The 22,662-nt window shown below is 44.1% G+C and overlaps 1 protein-coding gene across 5 annotated transcripts in view; it reads left to right on the plus strand.

The window, feature by feature from the left end:
* Positions 1-22,452, plus strand: part of KCNIP1 (potassium voltage-gated channel interacting protein 1) — a 357,410-nt gene extending 334,958 nt beyond the window's left edge. For all 5 annotated transcript variants that reach the window (XM_084762896.1, XM_084762895.1, XM_084762897.1 and 2 more), the window contains 7 exons: positions 4,642-4,766; positions 6,018-6,087; positions 7,339-7,409; positions 8,163-8,270; positions 16,957-17,061; positions 18,642-18,704; positions 21,590-22,452. In XM_084762896.1, coding sequence (XP_084619022.1) covers positions 4,642-4,766; positions 6,018-6,087; positions 7,339-7,409; positions 8,163-8,270; positions 16,957-17,061; positions 18,642-18,704; positions 21,590-21,637 — 590 coding nt within the window. In that variant the 3' untranslated portion in view covers positions 21,638-22,452. The remainder of the gene's footprint in view (positions 1-4,641; positions 4,767-6,017; positions 6,088-7,338; positions 7,410-8,162; positions 8,271-16,956; positions 17,062-18,641; positions 18,705-21,589) is intronic.
* Positions 22,453-22,662: the final 210 nt, after the last annotated feature.

The raw sequence follows: 22,662 nt of genomic DNA on the forward strand, positions 1-22,662 counted from the left end.
ACTCAGTCTATGTTATAAACAGGTAGGGGTGTTTCACTTAGAGATGAGGTTTAACAAAAGCTTTGTTCCTCTAAAGAGACTCATAATTGTCCTTCCATGGTTATTGAACAACCATAAAATAAAGCTCAGAGCTGAGCTGTAGCTTAAGTATATTAACTGTTTAGAATAAATGACCTGAATTTTCTCTGTTCTCCTCCCCCCTCCCCCCCAACACAGTCCGGCCGTCCAATCAAATCAGCATTTTGCTAAAACAGTTTTTCTTTATCCATGTTTATTGTGTTATCTAGTTCCTATCATCCACTTCACGTTCTTTGTGAGAAAATATCATTGACAAAGACAGGAGAAAGGCAGGTGGTGGGGAGGCTAAGCAGGTCTCGTCACGAGCCGTACTCAATGGCTTCCGAGCCAGGCAGGAAGCTTTGTTGCATTAAAAGAACCTGAGGAGAAGCTGGGCATGGTGGAGAAGCTGGGCATGGTGGAGAAGCTGGGCATGGCCAGGATATACAGAAAGAGCCTGTCTCAAAAAGAGAAAAAAACAAAACAGAAAAAAAAAAAGAGTCCTAGGTGAACGACAGAGTCTACTTACCCAGAGTGCCTAGCTCCAGTAAATGATGCCCTAGTGAGAATTTGAGACTCAAGGTTTTCTGAGAGAAGTCAGAAATATAAACCTGGTCATGGATTTCTTGTTTATAAACATTGGCAGCTGGTTTTAAATATATTTCATTTATTTTATATAAAATATGAGCTTCTTTCTATGTATTTCTTATACAACCCCTCTTTGGATGACATTCAAGCTAAGGATCCCACAATTTTGTAGCCTCAAAATGGAATGGAGGGGTGGATGGGCGGGTATAAAATACAGCCCAGATCTCCTCTCCCCTCTCTGCCCAACACACACACACACACACACACACACACACACACACACACACACACACGAGAAGCTTTATTCCAAGGCAGGAAGGAAATGGTCATAGTTTGGGGTCTTTATTTGGCCTTTAATTTCAGCCAGAGAAGACACTTTAAGTACCAGATGCATCCCAGGTATGGGTCCCCACTGCTTGTTCACAGACATCAGATACCTCAAGGCTAGTCACAAACCAGCTGGTCATCTGTGATCCACTGAGGTAGAAGCCACTGTGGGGACATATGGAAGCTGAATCTGATGAAAGAGTCCTGGACTGGCTGAAATCAAGGTCCAGCTTTGTCACTGTTGGTCGATGTCATCAAAGCCTCAGACAAAAAGAGTTAGTGCCAGAGCTTGGGGGGAAATGACAATCGAAGACCTTTGCATGGTCCCTGTTCAAAAGACACAGAACTCACTGGCACACTATGGCAGGCTTGATACATACAATTTTTTTCTAGGAGAGTCTAAAGTTTTCGTGCATCCAATATCCTGACTAACTCAAAACCCTAAAGTATTTTTTAAAAACCATTTACTCTAAATCATACACTGTTTTATCTGGGCCTCTCCACAGTGTCATCCTCTACAGTGTGTTGTTCCAGCTCACATTTCTCCCCAGTGGTAGGTTTCCATCACCTTGTGAGTCACTTGTTAGAAAAAAATCACCTTCTCTATTAAGATAACTTACTTCTAAATATCAGGTAGGAAGAGCACTGGACCCCTCACACCATCACACACAAAGTTGCGTGAAAGCAGTTGACAGATTACTTTTTTAAATAACATTTACAAATAGAAAATAATTCTCATTGCTTTTTATCAAACAGAAATTCTCACAGCATTAACCTGAAGTTTAGTTTTCACCCAAACTAAGTCTGACTTAGTAATTAGTTCATCATTATCTTTAATAATGAAAACAACAGCAAGCAGCATTTGGCATTGAACACTCACAAGAGCCAAACAGTAAGGAAGCTCCCCATGTGTGAGTTCTGGGAGCTTGTCCAGTGTCTTCCCTCTACTGGCTCTTCCTAGAGACATCGAAGGAATCCCTGAGTGGCTTCAGGAGAGATGTGAAAAACCACCCTTCCAAAATATATATATTTACAGTGGTCCGGACCATTGAACTTGCCAAGTGGCATGAAGGAGAGGAATGCCCAGATGTGGTCAAGCCTAGACAACTGTGGGCAAGTTAAAGTATTGCTTTCCAGTCAAAGGCCATGACTCACGAGGGTCCTAGCAGCACAGGTTTGCCAAGGCTAAAGTACATCTCACATCAGTCAACGACAGTATCGCTTCATCAAGTTTTACCTTCGAAATAGTTGACAAAATTTGTATGCATTTATGCATATACTTGATGGCTACACAAGTCCCATTTTTACTTACTGGTTTAAACCCCTCACACTTATAGGTGGCTACTTCCCTATGCCTTGAACCCCAGTGACCTAAATTTCTCCTGTCTTGGATGACAGGAAGCACAAGCTTGGCCATCAATAACCGAGTATTCACAGCCTGTAGAATCTCTTCTGGAACTCGACCCTGCCTCCCAGAGAGCAAGCCTATCATTGGTTAACGGGAGCAACTTCTCTGTCTTAATAAAGCGGGTTTAACAGCCAGTGCCTCAATAATCAGCACATCTTAGCAAGGGGATGGGAAGTGAGTCCTGGTTCTGAGTTGAAAGTTTTTCTTTTAAGCTTCTGCAAAGAAGTTCCCTTAGCTTATAAAGAGTCAGCCACAAGGAGATTAAGAAATAGCTCAATACCACACACTCATGCACACACACACACACACACACACACACACACACACACACACACACAATCTTTACTCTTCTGAGTCTGATAAACATTCACAGGTAGACACCTTCAAAGATAAATCATTTCTTTCCAAAATATAGTTTTCCATTTTCTAATTTATATTTTAATGTAATTTGTTAACTCTTCTTCCTTTACTGGGGCTACCCAGGCATCGCCCAGCGAATCTTTGAGGGGCGATATGTGAGGTCTATTATAAACCTACAGCCCCTTCTGAAGTTTAAAGGCTTCATGCATTTTTAAAGACACATGCATGTTTGTGCTAGGACTAACCAGCAGCTGGTCTCAGGGTGAGTTTGCGATCTCACCAGACACATGTGAGCTTTCTGCATTACACTTAGGGTTCCCTTGCTATCCCTTCGTGGGCACTGGTCCTTTGATTTACACAGAAACTTTCTGCATTTAGGTAATTGGTACTTAACTCATTAGCTACAAGCTTGACAATAATTAAAGGCTCTGTAGGAATTGTGAGGAAATTGGCCACTTGCCACAATGTAACATAAACAGAGTATCTTATTCCTATTGAATCCTTTTATCTGCCTCAATCCCAGAAGGATTAGGTGATATGTGCCGCTCAGCACATAAGAGAGATAACAATTAGGCTTTGCTGCCACATTATTGGAGCTTTACTCTCTAACTTCCATTACCGTTGCGACTCTGCACAAGGATATAAATTTTGATGGATCTGTTTCGTATTGGGAATTAAGTAGCAGAGAGAAAATTGGCAGTAGCAGAGGAAATCTGGCACAAGGAGCCCAACCCTGATTACAGGAAGCCTACCGTTATTACACCTGCTCTCCCTGTTCTGCGAGGCAAACCCACGCCTGCCTCCTCTCTGACGTGTCACAGTGCAGTGGGGTTCCTATGTTCCCAGCAGCCTGCCCACCTCACCCGTGTTTTCACGAGGCGGAAGTTGGGCTTGTTCAATATATGGATTGGCTGATGCCTGCATGACAACACCAGGCAGAGCAGGGTAGATGCTAAATGATCCTTGACTGGAATAAATTTGCAGACAGCATTCTGGCAGGGCCCAAAGGAACGTAAGTACTCATCCGTGAGTGAGGCTGAGCCCTGAAAGTACCACTGATGGGTGGTGACCTTTGAGGTGCTCTGAGGGAGGACAGGCAGTTCAGCCGACAGGCAGTTTGCAAACAAGCTGTGCACCCACCCTTAGACCCCATTTCAGCGCACACGCTGGAAGTGGAACCCTATTCTCTGTGACTGTTTAGAGAGCCCCTCAGACGCCCTGGAGACCTTCCCTTATACAAAGACGTTCACCCTGCTCACCTAGTGCTTAAGGATTTCTAGCAGGAATTGTAGAACAACTGCCTGTAAAAATATATCCGGGTTCTTTGAAGCCATGTTTTTTCCATTCCATAATTTGAACCTCCCACTAAGTCTTCCCGCGCATCTCCCTTGCTGGCCCACGTGGTGAAACTCTATCCTTCTCGAGAATAGTTCTGACTTCTTCCTCTTTACTACTTGGAAGCACTCATTCTGTTCCGTTACCTGTGTCTCTGCGTAGAACGCAGTGCCAGCGGCACGGATTTGAATATGCAAATAAGGTCATTTAAAAGAGAAGGTTTTTTGTGTATGTGGTTATGTTTTGAACACTTCTACCCTCATATCTATCTATCTGTCTCTCTCTCTCTCTCTCTCTCTCTCTCTCTCTCTCTCTCTCTCTCTCTCTCTGAGATGCTCTTCCCTCCCCTTTGCTGTTTGTCACACCTAGAATAACACAAGGGACACAAGAGTGAGTGGCCAGGGGAGTGAGGCTCAAGGCCCAGGACCACCTGCAGTGTGATTCAGCCCAAACCCTCCCCGGCCCCCCATGTCCCAGGTCCCAACATTACTCTCTTAACAGCTCAGACTATAGTTCCCACAGAGACCAAAGAGGCCCCGCTCTGACGCCACACTCTCTGCTTCCAGACAAGATCGAGGATGAGCTAGAGATGACCATGGTTTGCCACCGGCCTGAGGGACTGGAGCAGCTCGAGGCCCAGACGAACTTCACCAAGAGAGAACTGCAAGTCCTGTACCGGGGATTCAAAAATGTGAGACCTCCCCCTCCCCCAGAGGCTCGAAGCCTACTGTGGTTTCCCCAAAGGGGGTCCCCAGAGTGCAGAGGTTGGGGAAGGCTACCGCTGTGAACCCTCACCTGGTGAGAAGGCAAGCTCACAGGAGGATGACGCAGACAGGAACCTCATCCACTGCAGAGAAGGGCCATAGCGTGGTGTGACCTCAGAGCGGCTGTCCTAGCCCAGGTGCCAACCTTAGCTTGACATTTACACTTTGCCCTCTGTTTGGTGGCCAGATAGTGATGGAATTGAGCTCTAGGGATTTGTGCTAATGGGACCCACAAAGACTGATGTATAAGCCTGAATGCCACTGTGCTCGCTTGTCCTGAAAGCTAGATCAGTGGCACCGGCATTCCTCTCCTGCCGTTGGGACCTTCTCTTTCTGCGAGCTACACAGAAAGCAAAGGCGTGTGTAAGGAAGAAAGTTCAACACACACACACACACACACACACACACACACACACACACACACAGAGTCCAGCCCTGCCTTCTGGGGCTGCTCTGGGTGCTTTGGGAGCTCTCGTACCCCAGCCTGGATATGGAGTTTGCATTTAAAGCTTACATCTCAGAGCACAGTCATATCCTGAAATTGCTGGGTGGAGTAGAGCAGGAGTGTCCCGGTCGCCTCCCTCCAGGTGCACCCTCCTGACGGAGGGTGGTTTATTGTCCTATAGCCAGACTATGCCAGTCATGTGTCCGGACTGCTACCACCGGGGTCTCTTCCTTCTAATGTTGAAGAGGCCATGTTAATAGTGGCCAGCTGAGTTGGGGCAGGGCCCTGGGAGATTGTTGCCCAATTGGGCATTTGGCTGAGAAGGGACCAGAAAAGAGAAGAAAAATCCACATTTTAGGTATCTACCATAGTCTCAGTACCACCTAACATTGTTGGGAGGGAGCCACATTCCACAGGTAAGTATATTCAAGATCACAGGATGTGTTGGCTAAAGTAAAAAAAATTACAACAGGCTTAACCAGGATCCAAATGGAGACCTATCTAGCCCTAAAGCCAAGACTCTCCCAGCACAGTGCCTATTCTGTGATGACTTCCCCTCACTTCCAGACTAGCTTTTCATGATAAGGTTTCCTCCGAGGCCTCCCTGAAGATACCCAGTGCATGGATGCTTCCCAGTCTCTGCCCAGAAGAGGGCTTGAGGAACCTGCGCATGCTCCACGGCCAGTACAGGTTCCCAGACACTTGGCACTCACTCTCTCTCCCCTTCACACAGGAATGCCCCAGTGGTGTGGTCAATGAGGAGACGTTCAAGCAGATCTACGCTCAGTTTTTCCCCCATGGAGGTGAGTATATCCTTGGAAAATAGCCCCCCAGTAACCTCCCTAACCAGAACCCTTCCCTTCCTCAACCCTCATGCCCTTTGTCTCTGTCATCTTCGGGGCCAGAGGAGAACTCATGACAAGACTTCTCCTTACTACAAAATATAGAATTCTCTGAAAAACAAAAGTGGACCCACTCTAAGGGACGAGTTGATAATGCAGAGCCAGAAACTCTCACAACAGCTCTAGGAAGAGAGTGTCGTGACCCCAGAAGGAACAATTGAGTTTCAGAGACCTTAAGCAATTTACTGGAGATCACACAGCTCATATGTGGCAGGCCAGGAATAGAAAGGTATATGAGGCAAAAGCTTTGGCATCTTGGTTCCTTAAACAGCTAAGACAGCATCAGTAACTACTACAGACCCTAAACATCAGTGAACAAAATAAACTGCAGAGAGCGGGAAGCTGTATTTATTTGTAAAGTCAGGTTACTGAGCCCTGGACCCCCACCACCTGTCTAGTTTTACACATCAGGAGATTCTTCCTCCTCTAGCTTTCTTGTGTCACCTGTCTACAGGTGCAAACTGGACAGGTGCAGAATGCCTCTTCTGGGTTCTAACATTAGAGAGACTCAAGTGTCCCACACCCTTCTTGGGCCCTCTCTGTCATGGGCCTTTCCAGCAGTACACAAGTGTCTCTCTAGCATGGGACTCAGTGCAGGGCCTCTCTCTGTATTAGGGACAAGTAGATTCACTTCGTGCTAGCAGCAGACTCCCAGTTATGACTTCCACACAGATGGTTTTCTGCTGTGCGTCAAGGAAGGTTCAGTTTAATGTACTGCTTCATATGTTTCAAGAGTCAAGCCTTGCTACCTCCCACTTTATGGAGGTGTGGATTGGACACTCTGAAGTGTTGCACTGGCTTTCTATGGGCACAGCTATATAAATAGCTTTGCTCCAAGCCCAGGTCTTTGCTCACAAGGGAAAGCCCATGCCATAGCAAGGACCACTGCTCAGGACATCTCATTTCAGGCACCACATTATCACCCGCCAGAGAAACAGGCAGTAGAACCGTTCTCAAGATGACGAGGTCAGGAGAAAGACAAGAACCTATCTGTCATTTCGCTAGAACTTACTTCTCACCTAAACTCCGGGGGGGGCTTAGTGGATCTTCCCTCTCCTCTCTCTGGCCCCACGCTTGCCCATTTTCCAGTGCTGCCTCTGCCCTCTGTGGAGCTTTGCCCCCAACTCACCCGCCTTCCCCTCTCCTTTGCAGATGCCAGCACATATGCCCATTACCTCTTCAATGCCTTTGACACCACCCAGACAGGCTCCGTGAAGTTCGAGGTACAGTACACGGGTCCAGACTGGGTGTCCCCTGGTTCCACGTTGCCTCTCCCTCCTAATCTGGGACCCTGGGGGAAAGGGTTAATTATCAAATGCCTTCAGTTAAGACAAGAAACTATTTATTTAACAAGCGTCACCTGAAGACAGGGAGGAGACGTTTCCTTGTCGCCCAGATCCTGGGAGTGGTAGAGATGGCTTAAGAGCCCCCTTGTGCTCTGCTTGCCAGGTGGGTAGCTTCTGGACCTAGCACTGCGCATTTATTAACCTGCTTAACTTTTATGATAGCGCTACAAGGCAAGGCTGTATCGCCATTTATTGTCATTTTACAGAAGAAGAAAACAAGGCAGAGAGACTGAGTAGCTTTTCCAAGAGGGTTTAAGAGAGTATAAGTGGCCGAGGAGGCTTTTGAACACAGGCAGTATGCTTCCTCGGCCCATGCTCATAGCCACTGGAATGTACAGGCTCTCGGATGCTGAGCGGCCATTTTGCAGCCACGGGTTAGGATCAGCACAGTAAGCTGAACTAACTGCCTGGAAGTGTCCCCACATACAGAGCATCAGGAAGTGCAGCGATGTGGGTGCAGGGAATAGAAGAGAGGGGCTCTTCACTGAAATGGGCGATTTCTATCCGGCTGACAAGAGATGTGGGAGGTGTCAGTTTGTAAAAACACACAGTCCCGCCTGGAGGTCAGGCTCCTCTCCACCCACACGGTGGCTGGTGATTAATGTTATGCCCGCCTTTTCTCCTCCTTAGGACTTTGTGACTGCTCTGTCGATTTTACTGAGAGGGACAGTCCATGAAAAACTAAGGTGGACGTTTAATTTGTATGACATCAATAAAGACGGCTACATAAACAAAGAGGTAAGTGAGCTGGGAGCAGGGGACACGGGATGGACAAGGTGAAAAGTGCTGGAATCCAAAGCCACCCGAGACCTGGGAAAACACTCTCTGAGTGAAACCAAGTGTTTCACTTGAAGCTCATTGCTGATGTGCCCACTTCCCACCCTGCCCTAGTGGCTCAGGAAGGAGCCATTTCTCAAAAGCTCAGGCATGCGGATGCCTGGGTAAAGTCTTCTCCCCAGGGAACCTGCATTTCTGCTGATTAGCAGCCTCATATTAAAGCTCAAGGTGAGCATGGAAGGCTGCAGGAGGTGCCCAGAACAGAGAGAGCTCTTTAAGATGGAGGTGACAGCCATCAGATCCCATTACAGGCAGCATAATAACACCAAAGAAAGGGAAGATTGGGGTGGTGGGCAGATATCTCAAAACAAACAAACAAAAAACAAAAAACAAAAACAGCATTTCAGAATCTTCACTGCTCACTCAGGGCATGTGTACATGCGTTTAACCAGGGACTATATCAAGTCGCCTGGGTGTCTGCTGTAAAAACAGGGGCTTTACAATAACATCTGGAGCATCATCTTGCTGAACTCCTGTATCTCAGGCGTGATGCCTTGAGCTATGAACATCATCTCTGACCTCCACCTCAGCACTGTATAGTTCTCTGTGTCGAGGGAGGAGTCACACGCAGAGTGCATTCATTCACTTGGTCATCCGAGCTGAATACGGATCTGAGAACTCATTCAGCTTCCTGGGTGCTGGAGACATAACAGTGAAAATTCAGACCAGGTCTGACTGTCGTGTAGCAGTGTGGTGGCATGGGCAACAACAGCAAAGTGCAGGGCGACATGCAGATGTTTAGTAAGAGTCAACAATGGCCTCTCTACAGTGGAACTGCCATACCAGGGCCAGTCACCCCAAAAGTCAGGAAAAGTGTCCCAGGGAGAAGGAACAGCCACTAGAGGGGGTTTCAAGGAAGTCAGAGTTCCACATGCCCTCCAAACAGAAAGCCTTGCAGATGGCTGCAGGCTAGGGCACAAAAGAAAATCAGGTCAGTCTCACGAGGAAGCCTGAAGGTTGTCAGGCTCAAAGGGTGGAAGACTGGTTAGATAGCTCACTGCACCCACCAGGAACTGGGGTATGCAGTTGGTTACATAGCCTACTGCACCCACTGGGAACTGGAGTGTGCAGCTAGTTAGATAGCCCACTGCACCCACTGGGAACTGGGGTGTACAGCAGAGTCTTTGAGAGACAGTAAGTACTAAATAAAGGTGATCCAAAGACAGCAGGAAATTTTGTATAGCTCTCTGTCACTAAGAGAAATAAAATTCACATTAAAAACCCCAGAAAAATTTAATTTCCTCAGATGACTTTCTAGTGACATCTAACACAAACCCACAAAGCTGAGGTGGAAAGAAGTTTCCAGCTTTTTTTTTTTTTTTTTTTTTTTTTTTTGCCCAAGCCCAACAATATCCTGCTTCTCAAACTTGAAATAAATAAAAAAGGGATTATGGAGAAGGCAACTACCATTATTTCTCATGATGACAGATACAAAAAATAAAAATAAAAAGTTTATCAAAGCATTAGCAAACCGAACCCATCAATACTTTAAAAAGTACAATATAGTGTAACTAAGTAAGGTTTAGTCCAAGATTGCAAGATTGGTTTAACACTCAAACATCTACATCATTTGCTGTAAACACATAATAAAAAGAAAAAATTATGTTGAGTCAACAAATGCAGAAAAGCACTTGACAAAATCACTACTCATTCATGGAAAAGTTTTTAACAAACTAAGACTAGAAGATTCCTTTCTCAGCCTAATATCTGACAACAACTTTGTGAAACCCTACAGCTAAGATCTGTTTAATGATGAATACTAAATACTTTCTCCTCAAGAGTTAAAAAAGGAAACTGAGGCAAGAAAAAAACAAAATTTTATCTTTAATAAGCTTGAATTCATGGTAAACCCTAAGGAGTCTCAAACTACCAGAAAAATATTATAAATGTATTTATCAGGGTGGCTGGATATGAATTCTACTTTTTAAAATCAATAGATATGCACATATATGTATTAAAATTATCTTTAAAACAACTCCATTTATGATAGTAGCCATATACACACATTTTTGACAACTTCAACAAAGCTAATGTAAGACTTACCCATAGAAAACCACAAAATGTTGCTGAAAATTGAGACCTAAGTAAACAGATGTGCCGTGCTTACTTGTGTAACTCAACGGTGTTAAAATGGAGATTCTCAAACCTTCAGCTTGTAGATTCAGTGTAGTCTCAACCAAAATTCCCAGCAGGTGCTTTATAGAAACTGATAAACTGACCTAAAATGTATACGAAGATGCAAGAACCAAAGCAACCAAAGTGCGCAAAGTCAGGGGACTGCAGCCACCTTCTCTCAAGATGAACATAGAAGCGAAGTGATGGACGTTCTGGGGACTTGGCATCCTGGTAGACACACAGCTTACAAGATCAAGATGAGTGGTCCATAAGGGGCCTGGGACCACGGACACAGCATTTGCCGAGCCAGTGTAAGACTCCATGTCTGATCCCCTTCCATAAACAGGCTTGTCCATATTGTCATTTCAAAAAAAGATAACTGAAACCAAAGCGAATACAACGGGGTCCTGAACAAACGAGTCTGAGCCAACTCTACATCCATTTGAAAATAAAAACAGATCTTAGCCTTCACTTCACACTGGGAGCAAAACTTAACACTAAGTGGATATACACATAAACACAAAGGCAGAAGCCATTGTGGTGAAGAGCGCGTAGGAGAAGCACCCTCACTGCTTCAGAGTGGGCAAAGGTCATGAAAGAAACTCTGGTGTTTCTCTTCACCCATCAAAGCTATGATTTTCTGTCTCAAAAAACACTGCTAGGAAAAGAGAAATGTAAGCCAGAGTCTGGGAAAATGCCTTCCTTACAAGTTGTTATTATACAACAAGACTGAGGTCCAAATACATAAGAAATGCTTATAATTTCATAAGATAAACAAGTCTGTAGCGAGGGGCCACCAAGATGGCTCAGCAGGTAGTGGCACATGCTGCCAAGCCTGATGACGTGTGTTTGATCCCTGGAACCCACCTGCTAGCTACAAGGAGAGCAATGACTCCTGACCTCTGCCCTCTGCACATGTATTGTGACATATTAGTTCCAAAACACAAAATAAACAAATGTTTCATTTGTTTGTTTGTTTGTTTGTTTGTTTTTCAAGACAGGGTCTCTGTGTAGCCTTGGCTGTCCTAGACTGGCTTTGTAGACCAGGCTGGCCTCGAACTCACAATGATCCACCCGCCTCTGCCTCCCAAGTGCTGGGATTAAAGGCGTGTGCCACCAAGCCCAGCCTACAAATGTTTCTATAATAATAATAACTATTATTATTATTATAAAAAATATAATCTTTAAATAGGTTTTTAAATTCAAGTATTTACTTCAAAAATATTAGTAAATGGACAATAGAGCCAGAGAAAATGGCTGAGTATCTATGGTCATCAAGGAAATACAGATTTTTAAAATTATAATTATGCATACATCAGAGTGGCTGTAAATAAAAAGACCAACAATTCCAAGTGTAGGCAAAGATAAAGAACAGTTAGAAACTCCTATATACTGCTGGTGGGAAACAAATGTAAGCCTTGCTGCTTAGGAGACAGCATCCTAAGTAAAGTTAACATCCAACTAGTGTTTGAGCCAGAAATCCCAACCCTACATACGTACCTAAAAGAAATGAAAATATGTAAATTCATAGGTGCCCACATGGAGATTTGCATACCTTTATCCATAAACAGCCCCCAAATTACAAGTAATCCAAATGTCTTTCCAGAGAATGGTAAATAAGCATATTGTTGTCTGTCCATCCAATGGGTACTCAGCAGCAAAAAGAAATTAAGTCGCCATCACGTGAAATAGTGGGCATAGATTCTATAGCCGTTGTGTTCATTAACTATAGGCCAGCTCAGGCTTCATACAGCTATCATTCAATTCACATTAAGCTCTAGAAAACGAAAATATCTTTAGTTTCCAAAGTTCCATCATCAATGGCTTGATGCCAAGCATTGGCAGACAATGTGGAAACTTCTTGAAGTGATCAAAATAATCCAGGTCTTAAGCGTGGAGGTGCCACAGCTGTGTACATTTACCAAAGTTTACCAAGGAGGATGCTTAAAATAAGTGAGTTCACCATAATCAAATCGTGCTCCAACAAGCCCTATTTTTTAAAGGGAGCTCTCATTATAACACGGGAATGCCTAGATGATTGAACGAGCTCAAAATGTGTTGAATGAAAAAAAAAATGAAAAGATTTTGGCGAAGTATATAAGAGAAACAAGAATCCAATCTCACTTAAAATACACATCACAAATTCTAAACGAAACGCTAGGAGATTAATCCCAGCACTCTAGTTAAAGGAGCCCGCATGACGAGAAACAGGTTTATTGCAGAGTTCAATAGTAGGGAATTTCTATTAAGTAATTCAACAAATCAGTACATAAAAGGAATAAGCCATATGGTTCTAAAATGACACTCCATCAAGTTTACCCTATATTCTTGATCATTTTTAAAACTCCCTAATAAAATGGAAATAAAATGCATCTCGACCAGAACAGGATGCGCCCCAGCCTTCTACGCAGCTTTCACAAAGATGTCACTTCACGATGGCATCTCAGAGGTCCTCAGCTCCAGCAGAAATGAAGACCGAGTGCTTGCTATTGACCACACCATCTGTTCACACTTCCAAACGCCCTTCAAATACAATGGGACAGAAACACACATCTGGGAAGCTAGGGCGGTCTTTGTTAATGACATGACTTTCTTTTCTCTCATAGTCTCACACTGTAACTCAAGCTGATTGGAGCACATTGTGTAACCCAGACTGGCCTTGACTGCATGGTGGTCCTCCTGCCTCAGCCTCCTTAGCACTGGGATTACAAGTGTGAGCCTCCATGTTCAGCAGTGGCATGACTTCATACTTAGTGGAGGAAAGACAAGAGAAACCATTTAAACAATTAGACCTAAAGATCATGCCCAGAGATTAATATATCTAAACTGTGTTACTCATGTCTCAGTTATGAATACTTAGAAAGTTGTAACTAAGATATTCTAATTATGTAAGTGTAAAATGTAATGTGCATGAGCATTTAAGAACACTCATAACTTAGATGAAGAAAAAAGTTTTCTGAGAAATACAAAACAAAAACAGAAACACCTGCCATTTTCTCAAGGGAAGTCCGTTATAAAGATGACACTATTGTAAAAATAGCTAATTTTAAATTTAGTTGTTCCTACCCAAAATAAAATGGCTGTTTGAAGAGAAAATTGGAAAAGTCACCAGTGAAAATAGGAAAGGTAATTTTCAAAAGGTGGAAACTGGAGCTATGACATATTGTGGTGTGTGAAAAGATGGGGGGGTCGTAGATAGATTGGGGGAGCAGAAGGGGAAGCTGGGAACCAATAGAAATTCAGTTCATACTGGAACAAGCATGAAGAGCAGAACAAACAGATGTGAATAATGAAAGAGGTGATTCCAGGGAAACTGGCTCACTATCACATTTCAGCAGTAAGTGGATGAGTGTTCTGGATGTCACAGGTGTGAGTCAATCAGATACACAGGTGACCTCTATCTTTAAAAAACAAAAACAAAAAACTAGGAGCTGAGCCAGGAAGCAGGACCCCTCTATGCCTTCTGCTTCAGTGCCTGTCTCCCGGCCCATGCCTTAAGTTCCAGCACTGGCTTCCCTTCATGGTGGACAGTAAGCTGTAAGATGATGTAAACCCTTTGAAGGAGGAGGACGAGGAGGAGGAGGAAAGGGGGAGGAGGAGGAGACATGACATCTAAATTTAGAATGGGAAAAGCATAAAATTAAAACACAAAGAAAAGTATGATGACATCATTCTAAATAGTCTTAAGCCTTTCACCTTGGGGAGAAAAGAAAATGCCGTGAGCAAAGTTGAAAAGCAGGTGACACTGTTGCTAAAACATCCGCAACGTGCAAAAAGTGATGGGGCTTCTTACTAGACATTGCTAACAACGGTCTCGCATCTGCTTCGCTTCTCTCTGTATTTCCTTGGCTCATGTCTAGCCTGTGGTGCATACTTTTAAATGTCTTACAAACAAACTTATCCATCCCCAAAGTATACAAAGAGATCTCACAATCAAATTAAAATGAACAATGGCCAAAGTAGATAAACAAATAGTTTGTGAAAATGTAATAAGAACTAGTCATTGCATTTAAAAACTCACAAAGAAACCAAAGCTAGTAAAATAACAATAGAATTTTTATCAGATCATAGAGGCTCTATATTTTAACTGTTGTATCTTTAATTAGGGGGTGGATTTGCCCAGTACCCACAAAGGCCAGAAGAGGGCACCAGATCCCCTGGCGCTGGAGTTAAAGGCCACTCGGCGCCACCTGTGTGCTGGGGAGCAGAGTTCTGGAAGAGCTCTTGTTCTTGCCCGCTGAGCCATCTTTCCAGGCCAGATTTCAAACACTCATTACATAACAGATGATCATTTAAAATCACAGAATATTAACAGCTGTTTGTAATTTTACATGGTTTTAAAATCACTTTACAAACCCTGCCTCAAAAATCAAAAACAAAATCACTTTTAAAAGTACTGTGATAGCATCATATCAGTTTTCTAGGCAGCTAAGCTCTTAGATACATGGTTACATATCTGGTACTCTAAATTAAAATATTCAAATACTACTTCACAGGAACACCTAAAGAAAGGAGTCTAGGGTGGGATTTATACCACCTGGTTTTCTACCTTGGTTCAATCCATTTTTCCATCACATCACTGAGTAATCGTACTAAATAGTCCCTTTTTTATAATGGGCAAAGAAGACAGAGCTGTCCCCACTAACGCCTGCCAGGCGTCTTTAGATGGCAGAGTTAATGAAGGGTGGACACAGGTGTATGTAAGTAGTTTTCCAAAACCTCATCTTTGCAATCTGGAACATTCTTATCAAACTTGCAGGCAATGAGAACCCCAAGCATTCCTAATTCTTTTTCCTGTCCCTTCTTTGACACAAGTTCTCAAGTGGAAAATGTCTCAATGGCCACATGGTTGTGAAAGGTTAGTAAAGCGCACCCTGTGGAGTGAACGTGTGGATACAAACCCATTTCCTAGTTCTACGTGTTGGGGAAGACCCCCAGTGGCACAGAAAAAAAGATCATTCTTTTTTCTTTTTTCTTTTTTTTTTTTTAACCAAGACAGGGTTTCTCTATGTTATCTTGGCTGTCTTGGACTCGCTTTGTAGACCAGGCTGGTCTAAAAATCACAGTGATCCGCTTGCCTCTGCCTCCCAAGTGCTGGGATTAAAGGCCTGTACGACCATGCCTGGCCAGGTCATTCTTTCTAAGCACTGTTCACCAATAAAAAAGGAGCCAGTCTCCTTAGAGAGCTGTGTGTCTTAGGACTGGAAAAGGAGAAATAGAAAGTGAACCTGAATCCTGGTTGGGGCAGGTCAAACAGCTACAAGCATCAGTCTAGAGGAGTTTTAGTAAGTCAAAGCTAAAGCAATTTAATCAACAAAATAAACTGTGATAATATTAAATAGTCACAAACACAAAATATAATAGATATCCATAAGTCCAAAGAACTAAGTACATAAATAAACGAAGTCACCTCTTGCTTACAGAAGTATTCCAGGACGTCTACAATTATTAGTAATCTATGTAAAGAAAGCCTCAAGTGCCCTACGGACATTGGCTATTGGCTCTCCTGTCCTAATTTGACACAGCAACAGATTCTGAGAAGATTTTTTTAATCTGTGATCTAAAACATTAACTTTCTAAGAGAGAATATAGAATGTTCAATAGGCAAACACCATAGAGATTTCTGCTGTCAATGTGTGTTGACAGATACTGAAATCAGAGAATTACAGACAACTCCTTAATCAAGTAATCGCCAATCACAAGACATAGCCACACCATGTACCTCCTTGATGGAGCCCTGAGGGTGGGACATCCATGGCTTCTACAAAGTCTTACCCAAGCTGAGAGCACTGTCAGCTGACCAGCACTCTCATCATACATGACAAGGTCCCAAAAATGTCCCAAAGAACACACAGCTTGACACAAAATGGAATCTCAAGGAGAAAAGCATATCAGTGGAAAAACAGATGCGATATGAACAAAATCTATAGTTTAGATAATAATAGTATAGCAATGTTAATTTCCTGGTTTTAATCATTTTTATACATTTATACAAGTTTTAATATTAAGGGAAAGTGGGTGAAAATATACATGAGCCCTCTGTATTGGTTTCATAACTTGTCTACAAGTCTAACCCTATTAATTACAGGTTTGGAGAAAACCTCAGTGTCCTGTAGATAATCCTTATGTTGGCTACTTTTTCTTATCTTAAAATAGCAATAGAACCTGTGAGGGTGTCTTCAAAGCTAGTCTAAAACAGTAATTTACCTGTAAGTCGAAAAAATTCTTCATTGTCTCAGTCTGCAAATGAGGACTCCAGTGTCACCCCTCACTGAGGACAATGCAAGAAGAGGTAGCCTGACCAAGACCTCTGAAGGCAGAGAGGATTCCACCACTTTCTCCGAGGAGGGTGTTGCGTCTTCTCCCTAACTCCCATTCATCTGCTTAAAAGGGTCCGCTTTGCCATTCTTCTTGGCAAGAGGAACCCTAAACAAATCACGTATGACGGTTTGGCCTCCGTGTCCCCTTCCAGGAGATGATGGACATAGTCAAAGCCATCTACGACATGATGGGGAAATACACCTACCCTGTGCTCAAAGAGGACACGCCCAGGCAGCACGTGGACGTCTTCTTCCAGGTACGCATGCGCGTGTGCACGGGCTTACACTGATAGGCCAGGAAATGCTCCTGCAAGGTGGGCCAGTGCGTTACCCAACAGAACAGGGCGGGAAGGGGGGAAGAGTTGTCATTAACTACAGATGGCAAATCTCATAAGAATCCTTGCAGAAGCTGAGCAGTTAGAGGAGACTTTATTCACCCACTCTGGGTACTTACTGAGCACGTTTGTCTGGGCTACAAAGGGGAGCAAAATTGGAAACTAGGTCAAAGCCAGCCTGTGAGATTCTGAAGTGGGACAGTTGAGCCTTGATCTAGTAAAGAGTGGGTGGACACTGCTGACGACTGAGTGGAGACGTGGCAAACGCATAGCTGCACCCAGATTTAAATTAAAAAAAAAAAGTCTAGTAATAGAGAGTACCAAAGAATTCAGGGCTCTCTCGGCTCAAGCCTCCCTCTCTGCAGCTAGGAAAAGAGAAGTCCTCTGATATCTTGAAAGTTTGCACAGAAAGTCGGCACAGAGATGGACCAGAACTTCTTATTCCCCAGGGTTCTTTCCTGCTAGAGAGGCCAGCAGAAAGTGGGCGGGCGGAACACACGTGTTACGGTTTGGAAGTGCTTTGGGCGTGTGTCCGAGGTTCACCACGGAAGCCTGGTCCTCAGCGTGGCAGTGTTTAAGGTCCTGGAATCCTTCCTGGGCGGAGCCTGATGGGAGGTGACTAGGTCCTTGGGAGAGCTACCTCAGATATTAGTGCTGTGGTTGCCATGAGGCTGAGTTGAATGATCAAGGCCGGCCCTTTCTCACATCCTCTGGCTTCTTGTTTCTGTTGTGTGACCTCTTCCACATGTCCCCACTATGACGATACACCATTCTCCATGAGGCCCTCGCTTGATAGAAACTGGTGGTGTGTTCTTGGACCTGCTCTATTACAGCAGTTCTCAACCCGTGGGTCGTGACCCCTTTGACAAACCTCTATCTCCAAAAATAGTTGCATGACAACTCATACAGTAGTAGAATTACAGTTATTAAGTAGCAACAAAAATAACTTTATGGCTGGGGGCCACCACAACATGAAGAACTGTATATATTAAAGGATCACAGCGTTAGGAAGGTTGAGAACCACTGCTCTAAAACAATAAGATAAACGAACCTCGTTTTTTGGAGGGGGGAAATTTTTTTGTTTATTCGAGACAAGGCTTTTCTGTGTAGCCTTCACTGTCATGGGCTTGATTTGTAGACCAGGCCAGCCTTGAACGCACAATGATCTGCCTGGCTCTGCCTCCCTGAGTGCTGGGATTAAAGGAATGCACCACCATGCTTCGGCTACCTCTTTTCTTATACAACACCCAGCCTCGGTTATTTTCCTATAATAACAGAAACAGAGTACTGCATGTTGGGGTGTCAGCAAATAACAATAATGTGGCAATAAGTTAAGTGATGAGAGCAATCTTTTGATGTAAAGAAGCCCATGAGGACCATAATATTAGAACCACGAACCAACTGGCTAACGAAAGACCATCCTAATGCTGGGGCTAACACAGAGCAAATGCTGAAATGTGAAATACCGGGTTCTTTGAAGACCTCTCTGTTGTGTCTTTCAGAAAATGGATAAAAATAAAGACGGCATCGTAACTTTAGAAGAATTTCTTGAATCCTGTCAGGAGGTGAGGAGAGATCCGGGAGACACAATAGATCTGAGGAAAGGCATCTGGGGCATGGGAACTGCAGAGGGAAGAATCTGGAATCTGCACACACCTGCAACCCCTAGGCTCAGAAGCCTACGGCCTCCATGCCTCAGCTTGCTCAGGACCAACAGATAGCGGAAGCCCAGGTCCTGGAGAAGTGAAGCCCAGCAGGTCATTGAGGACTGAGATTTGCAGAATAGGCGGCCCTGTCCTTTTCGCTGCCTCTGTGCCTGTTCCTCAGATACAGAACAGTTGGGAGAGCTTCAATAAATGTGCAAAGAATTGCCTCAAATTTTTCCAAAGTACAATTTGTGTCTTCAAAGTGCAATTGCAGATACCCTAGAAACTCTCATCATAATGTGATGCCTCATACCAAGGCTGCTAGAACTTGCTTCTGCAAGCCAGATTTCTTGGAGGGCCCGCACAGGTCTGAGGCTAGGCTTGCTTTGTGCATGCTCCTCAAGAGACACTGCTGTCCCATGGGTCATGCTGCCCCAGCCTAAGCTCCCCCAAAACACTGCACTGCCAGGGAGTCGAGGAGGAGGCTGCGTTAGCACACAGAGAGCACCAACCAAGCTTCAACCACCTGAAACCCCTCCAGGCAGATGCCCCTACAGGACGGCAGTCCAGAGAGCTAACAGTTAGGCCAGACTCTATAATACTGACCTCTTTTAACTGACCTTTACCATTGTCCTAGAGTGCCCCAGTCCAGCTGGATGCTCACCCATTAGTTGACAGATATTTGGGTAGTCTGCGGATTCCCAAGCAAATTCCTAGGCAGCCAGGAGAAAGGACACTTAGGTAGAGAGCAAAATCGGGCCAACAGCTTACTCTGTGGAGCTAAAAGTGTTTTAATATTTAAACCCTATGCCTGCCATACCCATTTCAAGAGGAGGAAACTGAGGCACTACAGTGAGTGACAGAGAGGGAATTTAAGCTCTGTCATGTTAATGTCAAACACCATAAGGCAATGTCAATCGCCCAACAGAAGTGTTCTTTGTTTCCTTTGCTTTCCAGGTGAGATCTTTCAGATCTTGTTGCTCATATGAACACCTTCCACAGCCATTCCTTATGCAGCTCATTTTTTTCACCACCTCACAATAGGTGGATATTATACTCAGCCCCATTTTATACGTGAGGAAACTAAGGCACGGAGAGGATAAGTGCCACAGGCAGGAAATAAGAGGTCCCGGCCTTGAACACAGGCTGCCTAACTCCAGAGCCCTCGGCAACTTACAAAGACTCAGATCCTCACAATCAACTCTGTCTCTTTTTATTTTCTTGATCAAAAGTCTGCTTTCTCGACCTTAAGTTCAGTGGGACACACACATACACACACACTCACAAACACACACACACACACAAACACACATGTGTGCGGTCAATGTTCTTGGATACTAAATATTGCTTTAGCTAAGTATTGCTTCAGATCCCACAAATTTTAATATTTTCACTATATTTTAATTCAAAATATAGAAGTGTGGTACTTAGGCGAAGATTTAAGAATTTTGTGTCTTCAATATGTACACCTTAGAAAGCCATATATGATGGGTGGCACACCTTTAATCCCAGCACTTAGGAGGCAGGGGCAGGTGAACCTCTGAGTCCATGGCTAGCCTTCACAAACTCAGGAAAGGCAGAGCTACATAGAGGCTAAACCCTGTCTCAAGTATACCTTAGAAAGTATACAATAGAAAATGTACAATGCAGGCAAAGCTAAGAGATCTCTTTGAGGACAATTAATAAAATTGACAAATGCTTACTTAGTAAGAGAAATATATTTTTAATTCTCAAACTGCTGGTATCAGAAGTAAAAATAATAACATCTACTATCAGTTTCTCTGGCATTAAAAGATAGTAATTTATTCATCAGTAAATTTGACAATTTGCATAAGATGTATGAATTCCCCCACAAAACACAGACTTTCGAAACTAATACAGAAATAAAGCAAAAATGTAAATAGCCCTATGTCTCAAAGGCATTGAGTCTGTAATTTAAAACTTTGCCTCAGAGAAAATGACAAATTCAAGTAACTTCTATGGTGCATTCCTCAAAACATTTAAAGAAAAAAATTGTACTAATCTCAAGGAATAGAGAATTAAAGAGGACCTTCTCAGCTTGATTGATGGGGCTATCACAGCCTTAAGATGGGAATTGCAGGGTTGGTTTCACATCCAAGAATTAGTCAGTATAATTAATCACAGTAATTGAATAAACAGGAAAAGGCATGACTATCTCCTGTGAATGTGAAAGTCATTTCATACAACATATTGACAGAGCATCTTAAAGAAAAACCAATGCACTGTTCCACGGGTCATTTTTCTCTCCTGAATGCCGGCATTCAGCTTGACCTTGAGCTAATGGCTAGCTAGAACCCCACCCCCTTGTTCCTTGTTAGTAATGCTGCTGCAGACTTCCTGGCTCAGGTTAAGAGCACTGTCTGCTCTTCCAAAGGTCCTGAGTTCAATTCCCAGCAACCACATCGTGGCTCATAACCATCTATAATGAGATCTAGTTCCTTATTGTAGCCTGCAGGCACATATGCAGACAGAATGCTGTATAAATAATAAATACCTTTTTTTTTTCGAGACAGGGTTTCTCTGTGTAGCCTTGGCTGTCCTGGGCTCACATGGTAGACCAGGCTGGCCTTGAACTCATAGGGATCCACCTGCCTCTGCCTCCCGAGTGCTGGAATTAAAGGCGTGTGCCACCACTGCCCGGCTAAATACAATTTTAAAAGAGAGAGAGAGAGAGAGAGAGAAGAAAAAGACATCCCATGCTGGAAATGTGTGAGGTTACTGGGCTCTTGGGCAGGAGCCTTGGACAGCTCTAACCACCTTCTCTCCTGCTCTTCTTTCCCCAGGATGACAACATCATGAGATCTCTACAGCTGTTCCAAAATGTTATGTAACAAAGGACACTGGCCCTCCTGCTCTCAGAGACACTGAGCAAACACCTTAACGCCCTGCTCTGCCCTTGTTCTGGTTTTTCACACCAACTCTCGGGACAGAGATACCTTTTACACTTTGGAAGAATTCTTTGCTGAAGATTTTCCTTTTCCACGAAATCTGGCGCCCTGTGGCTCCGCCTCTGATTGCCGACGTTTCCTTGTCACTCCTCTTGAGAGAGGCGAGCTGGGATCTGAGTTCGTTTTGGAAGCATGCCTATCTCTTCATGCTGCTGCCCTGCGGAAGGCCCCTCTGCTTGAGCGTCAACCATAGTGCACAGTCTTATGCTTACATGCCCCCAACTCACTGCCTCCAGGCCAGGTGGAGCCTGATGGACCTGCCAGCCAGAGGGCCTGAGCCAAACACACACCCTCCTCTGATGGCCTCCCAAGCCAATGTGCCTGTGTCCCTTCCTCTAGTGGGAAGAAAGAGCATCACACAGAACAATTAAGAGTTTGTCATGACAGGATCGGGAGAGGCAAGCACATAAACACTCGTAGAATAGGACTGGATTATCAAGCATGGTGTTATCAGATGACCCAAACTGTTTCCAGCAGTAGGGACTAATAATTCTCCCACGCTAGCATCTGTGCTCATAGAGCAAGTCTCTCAACACTCCCCAGGGGGAGAGTCATTGCCCAAGGTCTGTCCCTCTTCTCCATTCCCAGCTCAAGCGCAACACTGCATGTCCCTCCCAGAAGGTCCAGAATGCCTGCAAAATGCTGTACTTTTATACCCTGTTCTAATCAATAAACAGAACTATTTCATACACTCTCAACCACTTCTTCCATGGCTCCATTGCTCAGGAGAGGGAAACTGACAAGGGATGGTTAGTCCACACACTTGGCCTTAGATTACTAGCACTTTCTTCAGGCCACAGTGCCTTCACCCTTAAGCCATCCTCAGTAACATCCAATTCAAATCCAGACAATGTGACTATGTGCAAATATAGACGCCAAGGCAAAGCCTTTTACAACCCCTCCTTCCT

Source organism: Acomys minous (assembly GCF_964271855.1).
Source record: "Acomys minous genome assembly, chromosome: 16".
NCBI lineage: Eukaryota > Metazoa > Chordata > Mammalia > Rodentia > Muridae > Acomys > Acomys minous.